General features: G+C 55.3%; 1 protein-coding gene across 1 annotated transcript; it reads right to left on the bottom strand.

Annotated features, from left to right (window-relative positions):
• Positions 1–2539: 2539 nt before the first annotated feature.
• On the bottom strand, positions 2540–14872 carry LOC140112397 (uncharacterized). The gene is made up of 7 exons (XM_072132484.1): positions 14714–14872; positions 7920–7976; positions 7462–7547; positions 7138–7240; positions 6995–7047; positions 5326–5422; positions 2540–4510 (listed from the first exon to the last, which is right to left on the bottom strand). Exons 2-7 carry the CDS (start codon positions 7968–7970, stop codon positions 3380–3382), a joined length of 1521 nt encoding a protein of 506 aa, XP_071988585.1. The 5' UTR covers positions 7971–7976; positions 14714–14872; the 3' UTR covers positions 2540–3379.
• Between the last annotated feature and the right edge of the window lie 8613 nt (positions 14873–23485).

Here is a 23485-nt window from a genome sequence, read left to right as displayed (position 1 = left end):
CCCCTCACCAGGGTACAACTCCCTGCTCCTGTATATAGCACAGGTATACAGCCCCACTACCCCCTCACCAGGGTACGGCTCCCTGCTCCTGTATATAGCAGGTATACAGCCCACTCCCCCTCACCAGGGTCCGGCACCCTGCTCCTGTATATAGCAGGTATACAGCCCACTCCCCCTCATCAGGGTCCGGCTCCCTGCTCCTGTATATAGCAGGTATACAGCCCACTCCCCCTCACCAGGATCCGGCTCCCTGCCCCTGTATATAGCAGGTATACAGCCCCACTCCCCCTCACCAGGGTAAGGCTCCCTGCTTATGTATATAGCAGGTATACAGCCCCACTCCCCCCTCACCAGGGTACGGCTCCCTGCTCCTGTATATAGCAGGTATACAGCCCCACTACCCCCTCACCAGGGTACGGCTCCCTGCTCCTGTATATAGCAGGTATACAGCCCCACTCCCCCTCACCAGGGTCCGGCTCCCTGCTCCTGTATATAGCAGGTATACAGCCCCACTCCCCCTCACCAGGGTCCAGCTCCCTGCTCCTGTATATAGCTGGTATACAGCCTACCCCCCTCACCAGGGTAAGGCTCCCTGCCCCTGTATATAGCAGGTATACAGCCCCACTCCCCCTCACCAGGGTAAGGCTCCCTGCTTATGTATATAGCAGGTATACAGCCCCACTCCCCCCTCACCAGGGTACAGCTCCCTGCTCCTGTATATAGCAGGTATACAGCCCCACTCCCCCTCACCAGGGTCCAGCTCCCTGCTCCTGTATATAGCAGGTATACAGCCTACTCCCCCTCACCAGGGTCCGGCTCCCTGCCCCTGTATATAGCAGGTATACAGCCCACTCCCCCTCACCAGGGTAAGGCTCCCTGCTTATGTATATAGCAGGTATACAGCCCCACTCCCCCTCACCAGGGTCCGGCTCCCTGCTCCTGTATATAGCAGGTATACAGCCCCACTCCCCCTCACCAGGGTAAGGCTCCCTGCTTATGTATATAGCAGGTATACAGCCCCACTCCCCCCTCACCAGGGTACGGCTCCCTGCTCCTGTATATAGCAGGTATACAGCCCCACTACCCCCTCACCAGGGTACGGCTCCCTGCTCCTGTATATAGCAGGTATACAGCCCACTCCCCCTCACCAGGGTCCGGCACCCTGCTCCTGTATATAGCAGGTATACAGCCCACTCCCCCTCATCAGGGTCCGGCTCCCTGCTCCTGTATATAGCAGGTATACAGCCCCACTCCCCCTCACCAGGGTAAGGCTCCCTGCTTATGTATATAGCAGGTATACAGCCCCACTCCCCCCTCACCAGGGTACGGCTCCCTGCTCCTGTATATAGCAGGTATACAGCCCCACTACCCCCTCACCAGGGTACGGCTCCCTGCTCCTGTATATAGCAGGTATACAGCCCCACTCCCCCTCACCAGGGTCCGGCTCCCTGCTCCTGTATATAGCAGGTATACAGCCACACTCCCCCTCACCAGGGTACGGCTCCCTGCTCCTGTATATAGCAGGTATACAGCCACACTCCCCCTCACCAGGGTCCGGCTCCCTGCTCCTGTATATAGCAGGTATACAGCCCCACTCCCCCTCACCAGGGTACGGCTCCCTGCTCCTGTATATAGCAGGTATACAGCCACACTCCCCCTCACCAGGGTCCGGCTCCCTGCTCCTGTATATAGCAGGTATACAGCCCCACTCCCCCTCATCAGGGTACGGCTCCCTGCTCCTGTATATAGCAGGTATACAGCCCCAATCCCCCTCACCAGGGTCCGGCTCCCTGCCCCTGTATATAGCAGGTATACAGCCCCACTCCCCCTCACCAGGGTCCAGCTCCCTGCCCCTGTATATAGCAGGTATACAGCCCCACTCCCCCTCACCAGGGTCCAGCTCCCTGCCCCTGTATATAGCAGGTATATAGCCCCACTCCCTCTCACCAGGGTCCGGCTCCCTGCTCCTGTATATAGCAGGTATACAGCCCCACTCCCCCTCACCAGGGTCCGGCTCCCTGCTCCTGTATATAGCAGGTATACAGCCACACTCCCCCTCATCAGGGTACGGCTCCCTGCTCCTGTATATAGCAGGTATACAGCCACACTCCCCCTCACCAGGGTCCGGCTCCCTGCTCCTGTATATAGCAGGTATACAGCCACACTCCCCCTCATCAGGGTACGGCTCCCTGCTCCTGTATATAGCAGGTATACAGCCACACTCCCCCTCACCAGGGTCCGGCTCCCTGCTCCTGTATATAGCAGGTATACAGCCACACTCCCCCTCACCAGGATCTGGCAGCCGGCTCATTGCTCCCCGCTTGCAGGGCTCTCACAGTCAGGAGCCTTGGTCGGGGGCTGCAGCGGGTCCTGAGTACACACCACAGTCTGCAGCCATTGCTGAGCATGTCACATACACAGCGCCCGCCACACACATGTCTGCAGCACTGAGGAGACACTTCCTGCAGAGCAGCCAATCAGCTCACAGCCCTGCCAGCTGCATGCTGGGAGCTGTAGTTTTATGATAAACAAGGTCATGGAGGAGAACACCACCGACAACAGACATTACCTCCACGTATTTAACCCCTTCATGAACACTGCTGCACTTTATGTTTGGAAACTAATTTCAGCAGCTCAGATTTTAAGCGATTTAGTCATTAACTCCTTCAGGACCTAAACTTTATTTTCCGTATGACAGGGATAATGTTTACATTACATCTTGTATAAATAAATTACAAAAAGACCCAAACAATCCCACTCTACTTGCATACAAGGATGATTTATATGGGGGGCTTCTGATATAATTAAGCACTGATCCCTCAGGATCAGAACAGGTTCCCTATTTGAGCACAGCAGGGGTAGGGCTGCACCAACGCTTCCATGAATCGCTAGACCCTCCAATCTGGGTGCGGCATTTATAGCACCAGGGGCTCGGCCAATAACCAGCACCCAATGTGTTGCATTTAAACAACGCAAAACACAGGGTGCTGCTTACCAGTCGCACGTATTTCAGTGAAAACGGAAATGCAATTGGGCCGAGCCCAAGTTGTTTGCATCGAGTTTGTAAACGCAATACAAAAGCCACATGTGACTGCACCTTCTCTATCGCATCATAGATCGGGCTGCACCCATGAGCTGTGTACTAAGAACGAGACTGATCCCTATAGCAGGAAGCCTCTCCTATGCGGCAGGGCCGGGAGTGTCGCGACTGATTGCTATTCTATGAGGAAGCGATTACGGGAGGTAAACACACGAGTTCAGCCCTGGAGGGGATGGATTCTCCAGGACCGGCCTCACGCGTCATTGTATTTGCAGAGCGATCAGTGACAATGAAATGGATGGTGATACAAGGGAAGGTGTAGACACAAAGAATGATAACCTAAGAATCTAGCAGAACACTACCCCCATCATCCACCATGGCTACCGTGACCCCTGACCTCATGTGCACACACCATTTCCACTTGGACTCCTCTTGCTTTTCCTCCTTGATCCTCTTGGCTTTGGTCTCTCCTTCCTTACCCGCAGTCTTCCTCTTTTTACTCTTTGCCTTCTCCTTGCCCTCGGGATCAGGCTTTGGTTTCTTTTGTCCGGGCCCCGGTTCCTCCTCCTCGTCTTCTAGTTCCCTCTTTATCCCTTTAGTTTCCTCGCTATTCTCTTCCCTTTTGTGGTCTTTCTTGTTGTGCTTCTTACTCTCATCCTTTTGCTTTATTTCCTCTGTTTCCTTCTTGATGCGGGACTTCCCCTTGGAGAGGTCTTTGGATTTATGCTTCTTGTCTTCGGTCTGGGATTCCTGGAATAAGTCGAGGTCCACTAGGATCCTCTTCACGGGGCTTCCTTTGATGTCACTTTCCTTCTCTTTCTTCACCCGCTTCTCATGTTTGCTTCTCTGTGAATGGTCCTTGTGTTTGTCCTCCTTGGAGGGGTCCTTGTGTTTGTCCTCCTTGGAGTGGTCCTTGTGTTTGTCCTCCTTGGAGTGGTCCTTGTGTTTGTCCTCCTTGGAGTGGTCCTTGTGTTTGTCCTCCTTGGAGTGGTCCTTGTGTTTGTCCTCCTTGGAGTGGTCCTTGTGTTTGTCCTCCTTGGAGTGGTCCTTGTGTTTGTCCTCCTTGGACTTGGAGTGGTCCTTGTGCTTCTCCTTGCTGCTGTTCTTGGAGCCGGTCCCTGTAGTCTTCTCCTTGTGGTCTTCCTTCTTGATCCTGTCCTTTGCTTTCTCCTGTGTCTCGCCCTTCTCAGTTCCCACCTTGTCTTTCCTCTTGGGATGGTCCTTCACATCTTCGTTATGCTCCTTTAGTTTCTTCTCTTCTCTGCCTCTTTGGTCTCGTTTTTTAGAGGATTCCTTAAAGTTTTCTTTCTCTTTGTAGACTTTGCCTCCAACATTACTCCTGGAGTCCTTGGGTTCTCTCAGTTGATCTCTATCGTTCTCTGATTGCTCCTCATGGTCAGGCGGATCACCGCGCACATCTGCGGCGTGGTCCGGTGCGTCACTACTGTGATCAGAAATCCTATGAGACAACTAGAGAAGTAAAGCGTCAGTTATCACCCATCCTAAGAATAGAAGATGACATGGAAATACAGACAGACCTCTTTAATATCACTAGGAGTCATCCTATATTATTAGATGCCTGCCCTATCGCTGCAGCAGACACAATGCTAGGCAATGGGTCCCAACTGATCTGATATTGATGACCAATCAATTTCACTTATTTTTTTTATTCCTGAAATAGACCTGGGAATATACAGGTTTACATGGGTCGTATATGACTTCTTAAAAGGGGATGAGTCACCAAAAGAATACATCCCTCACGTGTCCTGGAAGCCATCGCATAGCAGGGGATGTGGACCTGTCCTCCATTCTGCATGTGGCTCTATAGGAGACAGCCAGTCCCCTGATCTCTCAAATGTTGCAGGTCCTACACACAAACCTTACCATGATCTTGTTTCTTTTAGGGCAAACCCCATTTAGTTTTCAATTCTTAAAGGGGGAGTTTGAAGTTCAACATGTATCCCCTATCATACAGGATCTATGTGAAGGTGTCTGACAGCCAATACCCCCCTCGATCATCACAACAATCCCCTCTAGTCCAGCAGGACATCTGGATTATAAAACCTTTTCACTCTTTCAGGGGAATCTTCGAGACCCCTTTAGGTTCCTTGCAGATCTGAACCATCATCACATGGGGATTAGACTCCATAACCACTGATTGATGGGATTTTCCCTTTATGATTTTCCCTGCTCCTCTGCTGCTCTACACCATGAGGGTGTGATGTGCCCAAGACTGTGCTGTGTATATACCCAAGTAGCGCAGTCACTTGCCCCCCCCCACGTACCTCTTGCTCCTTGCTGTTACGGTGCTTCTTCCTGTCCTCAGAGTCCTCTTGTGGCAAGTTGCTGTTCTCATCTACCCCGGAGGTTGTTCTCGGTAACCTAGGACAGAGGGATGAAGGATTAGTCCCAAATTATTAGCCAGTGTTTCAGCCTTCAAGGACTAGGAGATAGATGTATGCAGAAGGTCCTCCCTTCAGATAGAGAATTTATCAGCGTCTCTAGATGTGCCGTGATGTGAGCCCAAGATCTGGTCTATAAAGATACGTAACATCTAAGAATAGAGTCTATAGAATGTGGCTATGGGACGTACAAGTCCACATCTGTGATATTCATCTTCATCGCTTTTCCAGGAGAAGGACCGGAATCCTCCCAATATTCCAGGCTGGCAAAATGGGGTAACCATAGAGTCTGGATGTAGAGAGGTCACCAGAACAGAAACATCAGGGGTCTCTGCAGTCAGACCCCCATGACAGCACTTAACCTTCTAGTGTAGGGGGATACATATGACCTAAGAAATAGGGCTAGAAATGAAAGGGGCTTCGCTGCAATACTACCCCTAGCCTCACGGGGAGCAGTGCAAGGCTTGGCATATGCACCTCATTCACACAATAAGGGGGTGCATGAATGTGTGCAGTCAGAGAGAATTCTCTATACACATTTACATGTGTAAGAACTGTGCGGTCTGACCCACAGAAAAAAAAATTAGCAGCCTCCTACCGTATATACTTGTGTATAAGCCGAGTTTTTCAGCACAAAAAATGTGCTGAAAAACGTCCCCTCAGCTTATACACGAGTCAATACAGCAGTCAGTCAGTAAAAATTACTTAAAAAAAAAAAAAATAAATAAACTTACATACTCACCCATGGGGGCAGGCTGGCCGTGTGCTACATGGGGGGGGGGGGGGGGCAGGCTGTTGGCTCCATGGGGGCAGGCTGTTGGCTCCATGGGGGCAGGCTGTTGGCTCCATGGGGGCAGGCTGTTGGCTCCATGGGGGCAGGCTGTTGGCTCCATGGGGGCAGGCTGTTGGCTCCATGGGGGCAGGCTGTTGGCTCCATGGGGGCAGGCTGTTGGCTCCATGGGGGCAGGCTGTTGGCTCCATGGGGGCAGGCTGTTGGCTCCATGGGGGCAGGCTGTTGGCTCCATGGGGGCAGGCTGTTGGCTACATGGGGGCAGGCTGTTGGCTACATGGGGGCAGGCTGTTGGCTACATGGGGGCAGGCTGTTTGCTACATGGGGGCAGGCTGTTTGCTACATGGGGGCAGGCTGTTTACTACATGGGGGCAAGCTGGGCTGACTGTATACTACTGGGGGCAAACTGGGCTGACTGTATACTACTGGGGGCAAACTGGGCTGACTGTATACTACTGGGGGCAAACTGGGCTGACTGTATACTACTGGGGGCAAACTGGGCTGACTGTATACTACTGGGGGCAGGCTGTATACTGGTGGGGTCTGTGACCAATGCATTTCCCACCCTCGGCTTATACTCGAGTCAATATATTTTCCCAGTTTTTGGTGGTAAAATTAGGGGCCTCGGCTTATACTCGGGTCGGCTTATACTCGAGTATATACGGTATATCTTTTCAGATCCTGCAGCAATAGGACATAAAGGGGTCTTACAAGGGGCCTCATTATCACCAACTACATGACCTGGACTAGATGGGATCTTACCTGGACACGACGTCCTCCTGCAGCAGCGTCTCTGAGGCCTGGGCAGAGTCGACCTGCAGGGAATAAGTTATATGACAGCTCAGAAGTTAGGGGGTCAGAGGATCTTTCTGTGCTTCGGCCTCTGTACACACTGCGTCTCTCACCTCTGTGCATCCATTGTGTGACCGCTGATGGGGAGATGGCTCCTTCTTGCCGGGATCCTCCTCAATTTGTTCTCTTTTTTGGTCTCCATTAAACGTTCTCCTCCTGCACGAGATATGAAGGTATTATGGCGCCACCTTCACGCCGAGAAGAGGTAATGCAGGGCAGAAGTACAAGATGGAAAGTGATGAGATAGATAAGGGTCCATACACTCTGGTCACATGACAGAGATCCCTTAACAAGACCCAGAACAGAGAGCATACAGGTCTGGGGTCCCTTTACTCCTGGCAGCCCTGTACCTTGTATAAGTAACATCCTCCGGTTACCTGTGCGGGTCAGGATTGGAGCGGGACCCGTCCACCATACACTGTGTCCGGTTTATCTTCACAGGCTTGCTGGGGCCTCTGGGGCTCTACAATACACAGAGATGACTTTCATAACACTGGTTGTATCCTGTTACCCAGTTCCAGATCTCCTGCACCTTGTATAATAAGCTGCTGTGCTCTGCAGTCACCACTAGGGGGAGCCAAGCGCTCTCACTACTGAACCATGTACAAGGAGCTCCCCCAGTGGTGGCCTCAGGTACAGCACCCTGGGACATGGATATAGAGAGAGGGATCCCCAGGACCTCAGGGGAGAATATGTAATGAGCCCCGAAGCATAAGAGCGGCAGCCAATGGGGAGACCCAACCCCCAAACACATTCATGGTCCATGGACACATGAGTAGCAGAAGACCCCAACACATATCTAACCACAGGGGGCACAACCACATCCCAACCGTACCAGCTCAGAGCCCCCCGACAGCTGCTGCAGAACATCCTCAGCCACCATCATCACCTGCAAGAAGAAAGACACAATCAGTACAATCTATTACTCTCTGTTATCAGCCATTACACCCCGGGGAGAGGAGACTGTACAGGGGGGGGGATACAATCTATTACTCTCTGTTATCAGCCATTACATCCCGGGGAGAGGAGACTGTACAGGGGGGATACAATCTATTACTCTCTGTTATCAGCCATTACACCCCGGGGAGAGGAGACTGTACAGGGGGGGATACAATCTATTACTCTCTGTTATCAGCCATTACACCCCCGGGGAGAGGAGACTGTACAGGGGGGGGATACAATCTATTACTCTCTGTTATCAGCCATTACATCCCGGGGAGAGGAGACTGTACAGGGGGGGGATACAATCTATTACTCTCTGTTATCAGCCATTACATCCCGGGGAGAGGAGACTGTACAGGGGGGATACAATCTATTACTCTCTGTTATCAGCCATTACATCCCGGGGAGAGGAGACTGTACAGGGGGGATACAATCTATTACTCTCTGTTATCAGCCATTACACCCCGGGGAGAGGAGACTGTACAGGGGGGGGATACAATCTATTACTCTCTGTTATCAGCCATTACACCCTGGGGAGAGGAGACTGTACAGGGGGATACAATCTATTACTCTCTGTTATCAGCCATTACATCCCGGGGAGAGGAGACTGTACAGGGGGGATACAATCTATTACTCTCTGTTATCAGCCATTACATCCCGGGGAGAGGAGACTGTACAGGGGGGGATACAATCTATTACTCTCTGTTATCAGCCATTACATCCCGGGGAGAGGAGACTGTACAGGGGGGATACAATCTATTACTCTCTGTTATCAGCCATTACATCCCGGGGAGAGGAGACTGTACAGGGGGGGGATACAATCTATTACTCTCTGTTATCAGCCATTACATCCTGGGGAGAGGAGACTGTACAGGGGGGGATACAATCTATTACTCTCTGTTATCAGCCATTACATCCCGGGGAGAGGAGACTGTACAGGGGGGATACAATCTATTACTCTCTGTTATCAGCCATTACATCCCGGGGAGAGGAGACTGTACAGGGGGGATACAATCTATTACTCTCTGTTATCAGCCATTACACCCCCGGGGAGAGGAGACTGTACAGGGGGGATACAATCTATTACTCTCTGTTATCAGCCATTACACCCCGGGGAGAGGAGACTGTACAGGGGGGATACAATCTATTACTCTCTGTTATCAGCCATTACATCCCGGGGAGAGGAGACTGTACAGGGGGGGATACAATCTATTACTCTCTGTTATCAGCCATTACACCCCGGGGAGAGGAGACTGTACAGGGGGGATACAATCTATTACTCTCTGTTATCAGCCATTACACCCCGGGGAGAGGAGACTGTACAGGGGGATACAATCTATTACTCTCTGTTATCAGCCATTACACCCCGGGGAGAGGAGACTGTACAGGGGGATACAATCTATTACTCTCTGTTATCAGCCATTACACCCCGGGGAGAGGAGACTGTACAGGGGGGGATACAATCTATTACTCTCTGTTATCAGCCATTACATCCCGGGGAGAGGAGACTGTACAGGGGGGGATACAATCTATTACTCTCTGTTATCAGCCATTACACCCCGGGGAGAGGAGACTGTACAGGGGGGATACAATCTATTACTCTCTGTTATCAGCCATTACACCCCGGGGAGAGGAGACTGTACAGGGGGGATACAATCTATTACTCTCTGTTATCAGCCATTACACCCCGGGGAGAGGAGACTGTACAGGGGGATACAATCTATTACTCTCTGTTATCAGCCATTACATCCCGGGGAGAGGAGACTGTACAGGGGGGGATACAATCTATTACTCTCTGTTATCAGCCATTACACCCCGGGGAGAGGAGACTGTACAGGGGGGGATACAATCTATTACTCTCTGTTATCAGCCATTACACCCCGGGGAGAGGAGACTGTACAGGGGGGATACAATCTATTACTCTCTGTTATCAGCCATTACACCCCGGGGAGAGGAGACTGTACAGGGGGGGGGGATACAATCTATTACTCTCTGTTATCAGCCATTACACCCCGGGGAGAGGAGACTGTACAGGGGGATACAATCTATTACTCTCTGTTATCAGCCATTACATCCTGGGGAGAGGAGACTGTACAGGGGGGGATACAATCTATTACTCTCTGTTATCAGCCATTACATCCCGGGGAGAGGAGACTGTACAGGGGGATACAATCTATTACTCTCTGTTATCAGCCATTACATCCCGGGGAGAGGAGACTGTACAGGGGGATACAATCTATTACTCTCTGTTATCAGCCATTACATCCTGGGGAGAGGAGACTGTACAGGGGGGATACAATCTATTACTCTCTGTTATCAGCCATTACACCCCGGGGAGAGGAGACTGTACAGGGGGGATACAATCTATTACTCTCTGTTATCAGCCATTACACTCCGGGGGAGAGGAGACTGTACAGGGGGGATACAATCTATTACTCTCTGTTATCAGCCATTACATCCTGGGGAGAGGAGACTGTACAGGGGGGGATACAATCTATTACTCTCTGTTATCAGCCACTACATCCCGGGGAGAGGAGACTGTACAGGGGGATACAATCTATTACTCTCTGTTATCAGCCATTACACCCCGGGAAGAGGAGACTGTACAGGGGGGATACAATCTATTACTCTCTGTTATCAGCCATTACATCCCGGGGAGAGGAGACTGTACAGGGGGGGATACAATCTATTACTCTCTGTTATCAGTCATTACACCCCGGGGAGAGGAGACTGTACAGGGGGGATACAATCTATTACTCTCTGTTATCAGCCATTACACCCCAGGGAAAGGAGACTGTACAGGGGGGATACAATCTATTACTCTCTGTTATCAGCCATTACATCCCGGGGAGAGGAGACTGTACAGGGGGGATACAATCTATTACTCTCTGTTATCAGCCATTACATCCCGGGGAAAGGAGACTGTACAGGGGGATACAATCTATTACTCTCTGTTATCAGCCATTACACCCCGGGGAGAGGAGACTGTACAGGGGGGATACAATCTATTACTCTCTGTTATCAGCCATTACACCCCGGGGAGAGGAGACTGTACAGGGGGGATACAATCTATTACTCTCTGTTATCAGCCATTACACCCCGGGGAGAGGAGACTGTACAGGGGGGATACAATCTATTACTCTCTGTTATCAGCCATTACACCCCGGGGAGAGGAGACTGTACAGGGGGGGATACAATCTATTACTCTCTGTTATCAGCCATTACATCCCGGGGAGAGGAGACTGTACGGGGGGATACAATCTATTACTCTCTGTTATCAGCCATTACATCCCGGGGAGAGGAGACTGTACAGGGGGGATACAATCTATTACTCTCTGTTATCAGCCATTACATCCCGGGGAGAGGAGACTGTAAAGGGGGGATACAATCTATTACTCTCTGTTATCAGCCATTACACCCCGGGGAGAGGAGACTGTACAGGGGGATACAATCTATTACTCTCTGTTATCAGCCATTACACCCCGGGGAGAGGAGACTGTACAGGGGGGATACAATCTATTACTCTCTGTTATCAGCCATTACATTCCAGGGAGAGGAGACTGTACAGGGGGGGATACAATCTATTACTCTCTGTTATCAGCCATTACATCCCGGGGAGAGGAGACTGTACAGGGGGGGGGATACAATCTATTACTCTCTGTTATCAGCCATTACATCCCGGGGAAAGGAGACTGTACAGGGGGATACAATCTATTACTCTCTGTTATCAGCCATTACATCCCGGGGAGAGGAGACTGTACAGGGGGGGGGGGATACAATCTATTACTCTCTGTTATCAGCCATTACATCCCGGGGAGAGGAGACTGTACAGGGGGATACAATCTATTACTCTCTGTTATCAGCCATTACATCCCGGGGAGAGGAGACTGTACAGGGGGATACAATCTATTACTCTCTGTTATCAGCCATTACATCCCGGGGAGAGGAGACTGTACAGGGGGGGGATACAATCTATTACTCTCTGTTATCAGCCATTACATCCCGGGGAGAGGAGACTGTACAGGGGGGATACAATCTATTACTCTCTGTTATCAGCCATTACATCCCGGGGAGAGGAGACTGTACAGGGGGGATACAATCTATTACTCTCTGTTATCAGCCATTACATCCCGGGGAGAGGAGACTGTACAGGGGGGATACAATCTATTACTCTCTGTTATCAGCCATTATACCCCGGGGGGAGGAGACTGTACAGGGGGGGGGATACAATCTATTACTCTCTGTTATCAGCCATTACATCCCGGGGAGAGGAGACTGTACAGGGGGGGATACAATCTATTACTCTCTGTTATCAGCCATTACATCCCGGGGAGAGGAGACTGTACAGGGGGGATACAATCTATTACTCTCTGTTATCAGCCATTACACCCCCGGGGAGATGAGACTGTACAGGGGGATACAATCTATTACTCTCTGTTATCAGCCATTACATCCCGGGGAGAGGAGACTGTACAGGGGGGATACAATCTATTACTCTCTGTTATCAGCCATTACACCCCGGGGAGAGGAGACTGTACAGGGGGGTTACAATCTATTACTCTCTGTTATCAGCCATTACATCCCGGGGAGAGGAGACTGTACGGGGGTATACAATCTATTACTCTCTGTTATCAGCCATTACATCCCGGGGAGAGGAGACTGTACAGGGGGGGGGGGATACAATCTATTACTCTCTGTTATCAGCCATTACACCCCGGGGAGAGGAGACTGTACAGGGGGATACAATCTATTACTCTCTGTTATCAGCCATTACACCCCGGGGAGAGGAGACTGTACAGGGGGGATACAATCTATTACTCTCTGTTATCAGCCATTACATCCCGGGGAGAGGAGACTGTACAGGGGGGGGATTCAATCTATTACTCTCTGTTATCAGCCATTACATCCCGGGGAGAGGAGACTGTACAGGGGGGGTACAATCTATTACTCTCTGTTATCAGCCATTACACCCCGGGGAGAGGAGACTGTACAGGGGGGATACAATCTATTACTCTCTGTTATCAGCCATTACATCCCGGGGAGAGGAGACTGTACAGGGGGGATACAATCTATTACTCTCTGTTATCAGCCATTACATCCCGGGGAGAGGAGACTGTACAGGGGGGATACAATCTATTACTCTCTGTTATCAGCCATTACATCCCGGGGAGAGGAGACTGTACAGGGGGATACAATCTATTACTCTCTGTTATCAGCCATTACATCCTGGGGAGAGGAGACTGTACAGGGGGATACAATCTATTACTCTCTGTTATCAGCCATTACATCCCGGGGAGAGGAGACTGTACAGGGGGGGATACAATCTATTACTCTCTGTTATCAGCCATTACACCCCGGGGAGAGGAGACTGTACAGGGGGGATACAATCTATTACTCTCTGTTATCAGCCATTACATCCCGGGGAGAGGAGACTGTACAGGGGGGGGGATACAATCTATTACTCTCTGTTATCAGCCATTACACCCCGGGGAGAGGAGACTGTACAGGGGGGGGGGGGTACAATCTATTACTCTCTGTTATCAGCCATTACATCCCGGGGAGAGGAGACTGTACAGGGGGATACAATCTATTACTCTCTGTTATCAGCCATTACACCCCGGGGAGAGGAGACTGTACAGGGGGATACAATCTATTACTCTCTGTTATCAGCCATTACATCCTGGGGAGAGGAGACTGTACAGGGGGGATACAATCTATTACTCTCTGTTATCAGCCATTACATCCTGGGGAGAGGAGACTGTACAGGGGGGATACAATCTATTACTCTCTGTTATCAGCCATTACATCCCGGGGAGAGGAGACTGTACAGGGGGATACAATCTATTACTCTCTGTTATCAGCCATTACACCCCGGGGAGAGGAGACTGTACAGGGGGGGGGATACAATCTATTACTCTCTGTTATCAGCCATTACATTCCAGGGAGAGGAGACTGTATAGGGGGATACAATCTATTACTCTCTGTTATCAGCCATTACATCCTGGGGAGAGGAGACTGTACAGGGGGGAGGGATACAATCTATTAGTCTCTGTTATCAGCCATTACACCCCGGGGAGAGGAGACTGTACAGGGAGGATACAATCTATTACTCTCTGTTATCAGCCATTACATCCCGGGGAGAGGAGACTGTACAGGGGGGATACAATCTATTACTCTCTGTTATCAGCCATTACATCCCGGGGAGAGGAGACTGTACAGGGGGGATACAATCTATTACTCTCTGTTATCAGCCATTACATCCCGGGGAGAGGAGACTGTACAGGGGGGATACAATCTATTACTCTCTGTTATCAGCCATTACATCCCGGGGAGAGGAGACTGTACAGGGGGATACAATCTATTACTCTCTGTTATCAGCCATTACATCCCGGGGAGAGGAGACTGTACAGGGGGGGATACAATCTATTACTCTCTGTTATCAGCCATTACACCCCGGGGAGAGGAGACTGTACAGGGGGATACAATCTATTACTCTCTGTTATCAGCCATTACACCCCGGGGAGAGGAGACTGTACAGGGGGATATAAGCTATTACTCTCTGTTATCTGTCACGGCTGGTTTCCCCCGGTTCCGCCTCCCTCCATGCGGTCAGACATTACTCCGGGCCTGGTAGCTGTAGTAGCGGTCACCCAGCTTTCCCCGGTGTATCTCTTGGTCACTCAGCTGACATCCCCCGCTCACCCTCACACCGCGTCTCCCCGGATCTCCCGCTCTCGGAAGCTCCGCCTCTGCGGGACGTGACGTCACACGCAACGCCGCTGAACGGGTCGTAAGCGTAGTACGACCTGACGTCAGAGAACGGCCCGACTCCAGGTGACCGAGGAACTACAAGTCCCAGAATTCCTATCAAGAGCAAGAATTAAAGATAAACTAATACCGCATCTTCCACCCTCACCGGGCGCTCTCTCCTGTGCGCTGTATACGGGGGGCGCTCTCTCCCGTGCGCTGTATACGGGGGGCGCTCTCTCTCCTGTGCGCTGTATACGGGGGGCGCTCTCTCCCGTGCGCTGTATACGGGGGCGTTCTCTCTCCTGTGCGCTGTATACGGGGGGCGCTCTCTCCTGTGCGCTGTATACGGGGGGCGCTCTCTCCCCTGCGCTGTATACGGGGGCGCTCTCTCTCCTGTGCGCTGTATACGGGGGGCGCTATCTCTCCCGTGCGCTGTATACGGGGGGCGCTCTCTCTCCTGTGCGCTGTATACGGGGGCGCTCTCTCTCCTGTGCGCTGTATACGGGGGGCGCTCTCTCCCCTGCGCTGTATACGGGGGCGCTCTCTCTCCTGTGCGCTGTATACGGGGGCGCTCTCTCTCCTGTGCGCTGTATACGGGGGCGCTCTCTCTCCTGTGCGCTGTATACGGGGGCGCTCTCTCCTGTGCGCTGTATACGGGGGCGCTCTCTCCTGTGCGCTGTATACGGGGGCGCTCTCTCCCCTGCGCTGTATACGGGGGCGCTCTCTCCTGTGCGCTGTATACGGGGGCGCTCTCTCTCCTGTGCGCTGTATACGGGGGCGCTCTCCTGTGCGCTGTATACGGGGGCGCTCTCCTGTGCGCTGTATACGGGGGCGCTCTCTCTCCTGTGCGCTGTATACGGGGGCGCTCTCTCTCCTGTGCGCTGTATACGGGGGGCGCTCTCTCTCCTGTGCGCTGTATACGGGGGGCGCTCTCTCCCCTGCGCTGTATACGGGGGGCGCTCTCTCTCCTGTACGCTGTATACGGGGGGCGCTCTCTCCTCTGCGTTGTATACGGGGGTCGTTCTCTCCTGTACGCTGTATACGGGGGGCGCTCTCTCCTCTGCGTTGTATACGGGGGGCGTTCTCTCCTGTGCGCTGTATACGGGGGCGCTCTTTCCCCTGCGCTGTATACGGGGGCGCTCTCTCCTGTTCGCTGTATACGGGGGGCGCTCTCTCTCCTGTGCGCTGTATACGGGGGGCGCTCTCTCCCCTGCGCTGTATACGGGGGCGCTCTCTCCCCTGCGCTGTATACGGGGGCGCTATCTCCCCTGCGCTGTATACGGGGGCGCTATCTCTCCTGTGCGCTGTATACGGGGGGCGCTCTCTCCTGTGCGCTGTATACGGGGGGCGCTCTCTCCCGTGCGCTGTATACGGGGGCGCTCTCTCCCCTGCGCTGTATACGGGGGCGCTCTCTCCCCTGCACTGTATACGGGGGCGCTCTCTCCCCTGCGCTGTATACGGGGGCGCTCTCTCCCCTGCGCTGTATACGGGGGCGCTCTCTCCCCTGCGCTGTATACGGGGGCGCTCTCTCCCCTGCGCTGTATACGGGGGGCGCTCTCTCCCCTGCGCTGTATACGGGGGCGCTCTCTCCCCTGCGCTGTATACGGGGGGCGCTCTCTCCCCTGCGCTGTATACGGGGGGCGCTCTCTCCCCTGCGCTGTATACGGGGGGCGCTCTCTCCCCTGCGCTGTATACGGGGGGCGCTCTCTCCCCTGCGCTGTATACGGGGTGCGCTCTCTCCCGTGCGCTGTATACGGGGGGCGCTCTCTCCCCTGCGCTGTATACGGGGGCGCTATCTCCCCTGCGCTGTATACGGGGGCGCTCTCTCCCCTGCGCTGTATACGGGGGCGCTCTCTCCCCTGCGCTGTATACGGGGGCGCTCTCTCCCCTGCGCTGTATACGGGGGCGCTCTCTCCCCTGCGCTGTATACGGGGGCGCTCTCTCCCCTGCGCTGTATACGGGGGCGCTCTCTCCCCTGCGCTGTATACGGGGGCGCTCTCTCCCCTGCGCTGTATACGGGGGCGCTCTCTCCCCTGCGCTGTATACGGGGGCGCTCTCTCCCCTGCGCTGTATACGGGGGCGCTCTCTCCCCTGCGCTGTATACGGGGGCGCTCTCTCCCCTGCGCTGTATACGGGGGCGCTCTCTCCCCTGCGCTGTATACGGGGGCGCTCTCTCCCCTGCGCTGTATACGGGGGCGCTCTCTCCCCTGCGCTGTATACGGGGGCGCTCTCTCCCCTGCGCTGTATACAGGGGCGCTATCTCCCCTGCGCTGTATACGGGGGGCGCTATCTCTCCCGTGCGCTGTATACGGGGGGCGCTCTCTCCCCTGCGCTGTATACAGGGGCGCTCTCTCTCCTGTGCGCTGTATACGGGGGGCGCTCTCTCCCGTGCGCTGTATACGGGGGGCGCTCTCTCCCCTGCGCTGTATACGGGGGCGCTATCTCCCCTGCGCTGTATACGGGGGCGCTCTCTCCCCTGCGCTGTATACGGGGGCGCTCTCTCCCCTGCGCTGTATACGGGGGCGCTCTCTCCCCTGCGCTGTATACGGGGGCGCTCTCTCCCCTGCGCTGTATACGGGGGCGCTCTCTCCCCTGCGCTGTATACGGGGGCGCTATCTCCCCTGCGCTGTATACGGGGGCGCTCTCTCCCCTGCGCTGTATACGGGGGCGCTCTCTCCCCTGCGCTGTATACGGGGGCGCTCTCTCCCCTGCGCTGTATACGGGGGCGCTCTCTCCCCTGCGCTGTATACGGGGGCGCTCTCTCCCCTGCGCTGTATACGGGGGCGCTCTCTCCCCTGCGCTGTATACGGGGGCGCTCTCTCCCCTGCGCTGTATACGGGGGCGCTCTCTCCCCTGCGCTGTATACGGGGGCGCTCTCTCCCCTGCGCTGTATACGGGGGCGCTCTCTCCCCTGCGCTGTATACGGGGGCGCTCTCTCCCCTGCGCTGTATACGGGGGCGCTCTCTCCCCTGCGCTGTATACGGGGGCGCTCTCTCCCCTGCGCTGTATACGGGGGCGCTCTCTCCCCTGCGCTGTATACGGGGGCGCTATCTCCCCTGCGCTGTATACGGGGGGCGCTATCTCTCCCGTGCGCTGTATACGGGGGGCGCTCTCTCCCCTGCGCTGTATACAGGGGCGCTCTCTCTCCTGTGCGCTGTATACGGGGGGCGCTCTCTCCCGTGCGCTGTATACGGGGGGCGCTCTCTCCCCTGCGCTGTATACGGGGGCGCTATCTCCCCTGCGCTGTATACGGGGGCGCTCTCTCCCCTGCGCTGTATACGGGGGCGCTCTCTCCCCTGCGCTGTATACGGGGGCGCTCTCTCCCCTGCGCTGTATACGGGGGCGCTCTCTCCCCTGCGCTGTATACGGGGGCGCTCTCTCCCCTGCGCTGTATACGGGGGCGCTATCTCCCCTGCGCTGTATACGGGGGCGCTCTCTCCCCTGCGCTGTATACGGGGGCGCTCTCTCCCCTGCGCTGTATACGGGGGCGCTCTCTCCCCTGCGCTGTATACGGGGGCGCTCTCTCCCCTGCGCTGTATACGGGGGCGCTCTCTCCCCTGCGCTGTATACGGGGGCGCTCTCTCCCCTGCGCTGTATACGGGGGCGCTCTCTCCCCTGCGCTGTATACGGGGGCGCTCTCTCCCCTGCGCTGTATACGGGGGCGCTCTCTCCCCTGCGCTGTATACGGGGGCGCTCTCTCCCCTGCGCTGTATACGGGGGCGCTCTCTCCCCTGCGCTGTATACGGGGGCGCTCTCTCCCCTGCGCTGTATACGGGGGCGCTATCTCCCCTGCGCTGTATACGGGGGGCGCTATCTCCCCTGCGCTGTATACGGGGGGTGCTATCTCTCCCGTGCGCTGTATACGGGGGGCGCTCTCTCTCTCCTGTGCGCTGTATACGGGGGGCGCTCTCTCTCCTGTGCGCTGTATACGGGGGGCGCTCTCTCCTGTGCGCTGTATACGGGGGCGCTCTCTCCCCTGCGCTGTATACGGGGGCGCTCTCTCCCCTGCGCTGTATACGGGGGCGCTCTCTCCCGTGCGCTGTATACGGGGGGCGCTCTCTCCCGTGCGCTGTATACGGGGGGCGCTCTCTCCCCTGCGCTGTATATGGGGGGCGCTCTCTCCCCTGCGCTGTATACGGGGGCGCTCTCTCCTGTGCGCTGTATACGGGGTGCGCTCTCTCCTGTGCGCTGTATACGGGGGGCGCTCTCTCCCCTGCGCTGTATACGGGGGCGCTCTCTCCCCTGCGCTGTATACGGGGGCGCTCTCTCCCCTGCGCTGTATACGGGGGCGCTCTCTCCCCTGCGCTGTATACGGGGGCGCTCTCTCCCCTGCGCTGTATACGGGGGCGCTCTCTCCCCTGCGCTGTATACGGGGGCGCTCTCTCCCCTGCGCTGTATACGGGGGCGCTCTCTCCCCTGCGCTGTATACGGGGGCGCTCTCTCCCCTGCGCTGTATACGGGGGCGCTCTCTCCCCTGCACTGTATACGGGGGTGCTCTCTCCTCTGCGCTGTATAGGGGGGGCGCTCTCTCCTTTGTGCTGTATACGGGGGGCGCTGTATATAGGGGTGCGCCGTCCAGTTTGAGAGTTTGCATGGAGCTGAAGCTGAGTGAATCCGTATAAGCGCAGGGTCTGGGAGTCGCAGGGTGTGAGCTGCGCTCTAGGTTTTGCACCTGTTTCCTTGCGCTGCCACAATCCACCACTAGATGGCAGCCACACCCCCTCCTGGAATCTCTCCTCCCACTGCTCTAAGCCCCGCCCTTAGCGTTCCAATCCTCTCGTTGTCAGGGAGACCCGGTCCTCTAAGCCTCTGCGCTGTCTCCACAGCCCCGCCTACTCATCGCTGATTGGTCCTGATCTCCCAGGTTTGCCCTTCCGATTGGTTGTGGTTAGAGCATGACGTAATCGTGCAGTGTGTCCCGCCCTCTCCGTAGATGTTCTCACATGTAGAGGGATGAGCGGAGACAGAGCGGACACAGAGGTAAGTACAGGAGAGAGAGGTAGGTACAGGAGAGAGAGGTGGGTACAGGGGAGAGAGGTGGGTACAGGGGAGAGAGGTGGGTACAGGGGAGAGAGAGGTGGGTACAGGGGAGAGAGGTGGGTACAGGAGAGAGAGAGGTGGGTACAGGGGAGAGAGGTAAGTACAGGAGAGAGAGGTGGGTACAGGGGGGAGAGAGGTGGGTACAGGGGAGAGAGAGGTGGGTACAGGGGGGAGAGGTAGGTACAGGAGAGAGAGAGGTGGGTACAGGGGAGAGAGGTAAGTACAGGAGAGAGAGGTGGGTACAGGGGGGAGAGAGGTGGGTACAGGGGAGAGAGAGGTGGGTACAGGGGGGAGAGAGGTGGGTACAGGGGAGAGAGAGGTGGGTACAGGGGAGAGAGTGGTGGGTACAGGAGAGAGAGGTGGGTACAGGAGAGAGAGGTAGGTACAGGAGAGAGAGAGGTGGGTACAGGGGAGAGAGAGGTGGGTACAGGGGAGAGAGTGGTGGGTACAGGGGAGAGAGAGGTGGGTACAGGGGAGACAGAGGTGGGTACAGGGGAGAGAGAGGTGGGTACAGGGGGGAGAGAGGTGGGTACAGGGGAGAGAGGTGGGTACAGGGGGGAGAGAGGTGGGTACAGGAGAGAGAGGTGGGTACAGGGGGGAGAGAGGTGGGTACAGGGGAGAGAGGTGGGTACAGGGGAGAGAGAGGTGGGTACAGGGGAGAGAGGTGGGTACAGGGGAGAGAGGTGGGTACAGGGGAGAGAGGTGGGTACAGGGGAGAGAGAGGTGGGTACAGGGGAGAGAGGTGGGTACAGGGGAGAGAGAGGTGGGTGCAGGAGAGAGAGAGGTGGGTACAGGGGAGAGAGGTGGGTACAGGAGAGAGAGAGGTGGGTACAGGGGGGAGAGAGAGGTGGGTACAGGGGGGAGAGAGAGGTGGGTACAGGGGGGAGAGAGAGGTGGGTACAGGGGAGAGAGGTGGGTACAGGGGAGAGAGGTGGGTACAGGGGAGAGAGGTGGGTACAGGGGGGAGAGAGGTGGGTACAGGGGAGAGAGGTGGGTACAGGGGAGAGAGAGGTGGGTACAGGGGAGAGAGAGGTGGGTACAGGGGAGAGAGAGGTGGGTACAGGGGAGAGAGGTAAGTACAGGAGAGAGAGGTGGGTACAGGGGGGAGAGAGGTTGGTTCTGGGGGAGAGAGGTGGGTACAGGGGGGAGAGAGGTGGGTACAGGGGGGAGAGAGGTGGGTACAGGGGGGAGAGAGGTGGGTTCTGGGGGGAGAGAGGTGGGTACAGGGGAGAGAGAGGTGGGTACAGGGGAGAGAGAGGTGGGTACAGGGGAGAGAGAGGTGGGTACAGGGGAGAGAGAAGTGGGTACAGGAGAGAGAGGTGGGTACAGGGGAGAGAGAGGTGGGTACAGGGGAGAGAGAGAGGTGGGTACAGGGGAGGGAGAGGTGGGTACAGGGGGGGGAGAGGTGGGTACAGGGGAGAGAGAGGTGGGTACAGGGGAGAGAGAGGTGGGTACAGGGGAGAGAGAGGTGGGTACAGGGGAGAGAGAGGTGGGTACAGGGGAGAGAGAGGTGGGTACAGGGGAGAGAGTGGTGGGTACAGGGGAGAGAGAGGTGGGTACAGGGGAGAGAGGTGGGTACAGGGGAGAGAGAGGTGGGTACAGGGGAGAGAGAGGTGGGTACAGGGGAGAGAGAGGTGGGTACAGGGGAGAGAGAGGTGGGTACAGGGGAGAGAGTGGTGGGTACAGGGGAGAGAGTGGTGGGTACAGGGGAGAGAGTGGTGGGTACAGGGGAGAGAGGTGGGTACAGGGGAGAGAGGTGGGTACAGGGGAGAGAGAGGTGGGTACAGGGGAGAGAGGTGGGTACAGGGGAGAGAGGTGGGTACAGGGGAGAGAGAGGTGGGTACAGGGGAGAGAGTGGTGGGTACAGGGGAGAGAGGTGGGTACAGGGGAGAGAGGTGGGTACAGGGGAGAGAGAGGTGGGTACAGGGGAGAGAGGTGGGTACAGGGGAGAGAGAGGTGGGTACAGGGGAGAGAGAGGTGGGTTCAGGGGAGAGAGAGGTGGGTACAGGGGGGAGAGAGGTGGGTACAGGGGAGAGAGAGGTGGGTACAGGGGAGAGAGAGGTGGGTACAGGGGAGAGAGTGGTGGGTACAGGGGAGAGAGTGGTGGGTACAGGGGAGAGAGGTGGGTACAGGGGAGAGAGAGGTGGGTACAGGGGGGTACAGGGGAGAGAGTGGTGGGTACAGGGGAGAGAGGTGGGTACAGGGGAGAGAGTGGTGGGTACAGGGGGGTACAGGGGAGAGAGTGGTGGGTACAGGGGAGAGAGTGGTGGGTACAGGGGAGAGAGAGGTGGGTACAGGAGAGAGAGGTGGGTACAGGGGAGAGAGAGAAGTGGGTACAGGAGAGAGAGGTGGGTACAGGGGGGAGAGAGTGGTGGGTACAGGGGAGAGAGAGGTGGGTACAGGGGAGAGAGTGGTGGGTACAGGGGAGAGAGTGGTGGGTACAGGGGAGAGAGGTGGGTACAGGGGAGAGAGAGGTGGGTACAGGGGAGAGAGTGGTGGGTACAGGGGAGAGAGTGGTGGGTACAGGGGAGAGAGGTGGGTACAGGGGAGAGAGAGGTGGGTACAGGGGAGAGAGTGGTGGGTACAGGGGAGAGAGTGGTGGGTACAGGGGAGAGAGAGGTGGGTACAGAGGAGAGAGGTGGGTACAGAGGAGAGAGGTGGGTACAGGGGAGAGAGAGGTGGGTACAGGGGAGAGAGAGGTGGGTACAGGGGAGAGAGTGGTGGGTACAGGGGAGAGAGTGGTGGGTACAGGGGAGAGAGAGGTGGGTACAGGGGAGAGAGTGGTGGGTAAAGCTGGTCACAGAGATGGATGGTATATACGGTATATATGGAGATGGATGGTATATACGGTATATATGGAGATGGAGATGGATGGTATATACGGTATATATGGAGATGGATGGTATATACGGTATATATGGAGATGGATGGTTATATGGAGATGGATGGTATATACGGTATATATGGAGATGGATGGTATATACGGTATATATGGAGATGGAGATGGATGGTATATACGGAATGGAGATGGAAATGGAGATGGATGGTATATATGGAGATGGATGGTATATACGGTATATATGGAGATGGATGGTATATACGGTATATATGGAGATGGATGGTATATACGGTATATATGGAGATGGATGGTATATACGGTATATATGGTGATGGATACGGGATATATATGTGGCTGTATATAGGGGTTGTATACTGACTCTTTGCCTCCTTTCTGCCCTCTGATAGGACGTCTAGCACCAGGGGCGGATGATGGAGGTTGTTACCGGTGATGATGACTCTTACTCATCGCACCACGAGACGGGGGGCAGCGTCCGGAAGGTGAGGGGCTACATCCGCTCTGGCGCTCGCTGTTCTGTAACATTGGGGGATTTCATTATTGCTCCAGCCCCCCAAAATGACAGATTTATGCCACAAAAAGTTTTAAATCCCTTCTGACCCGTTTATGAAGGTTTTAGGACCATTTTTTTGTGTCTGCGCATGGGACAACGCATGGGATTTAACATTCAAAAATGCACAGCGCATTATACACGGACAATGCACTTACATGCACCAGGAAGAATAAGGTGAACTCCAGGGACCTGAGCGGGGAAGTGACACATGCAGGATATCGGGCGCAGGATCTTAGTGACCCCCCGCACAGCACATTAT

This window comes from Engystomops pustulosus, unplaced genomic scaffold (genome assembly GCF_040894005.1).
Source record: "Engystomops pustulosus unplaced genomic scaffold, aEngPut4.maternal MAT_SCAFFOLD_746, whole genome shotgun sequence".
NCBI classification, from domain to species: domain Eukaryota; kingdom Metazoa; phylum Chordata; class Amphibia; order Anura; family Leptodactylidae; genus Engystomops; species Engystomops pustulosus.
This window is presented reverse-complemented; position numbering and strand designations above follow the sequence as displayed.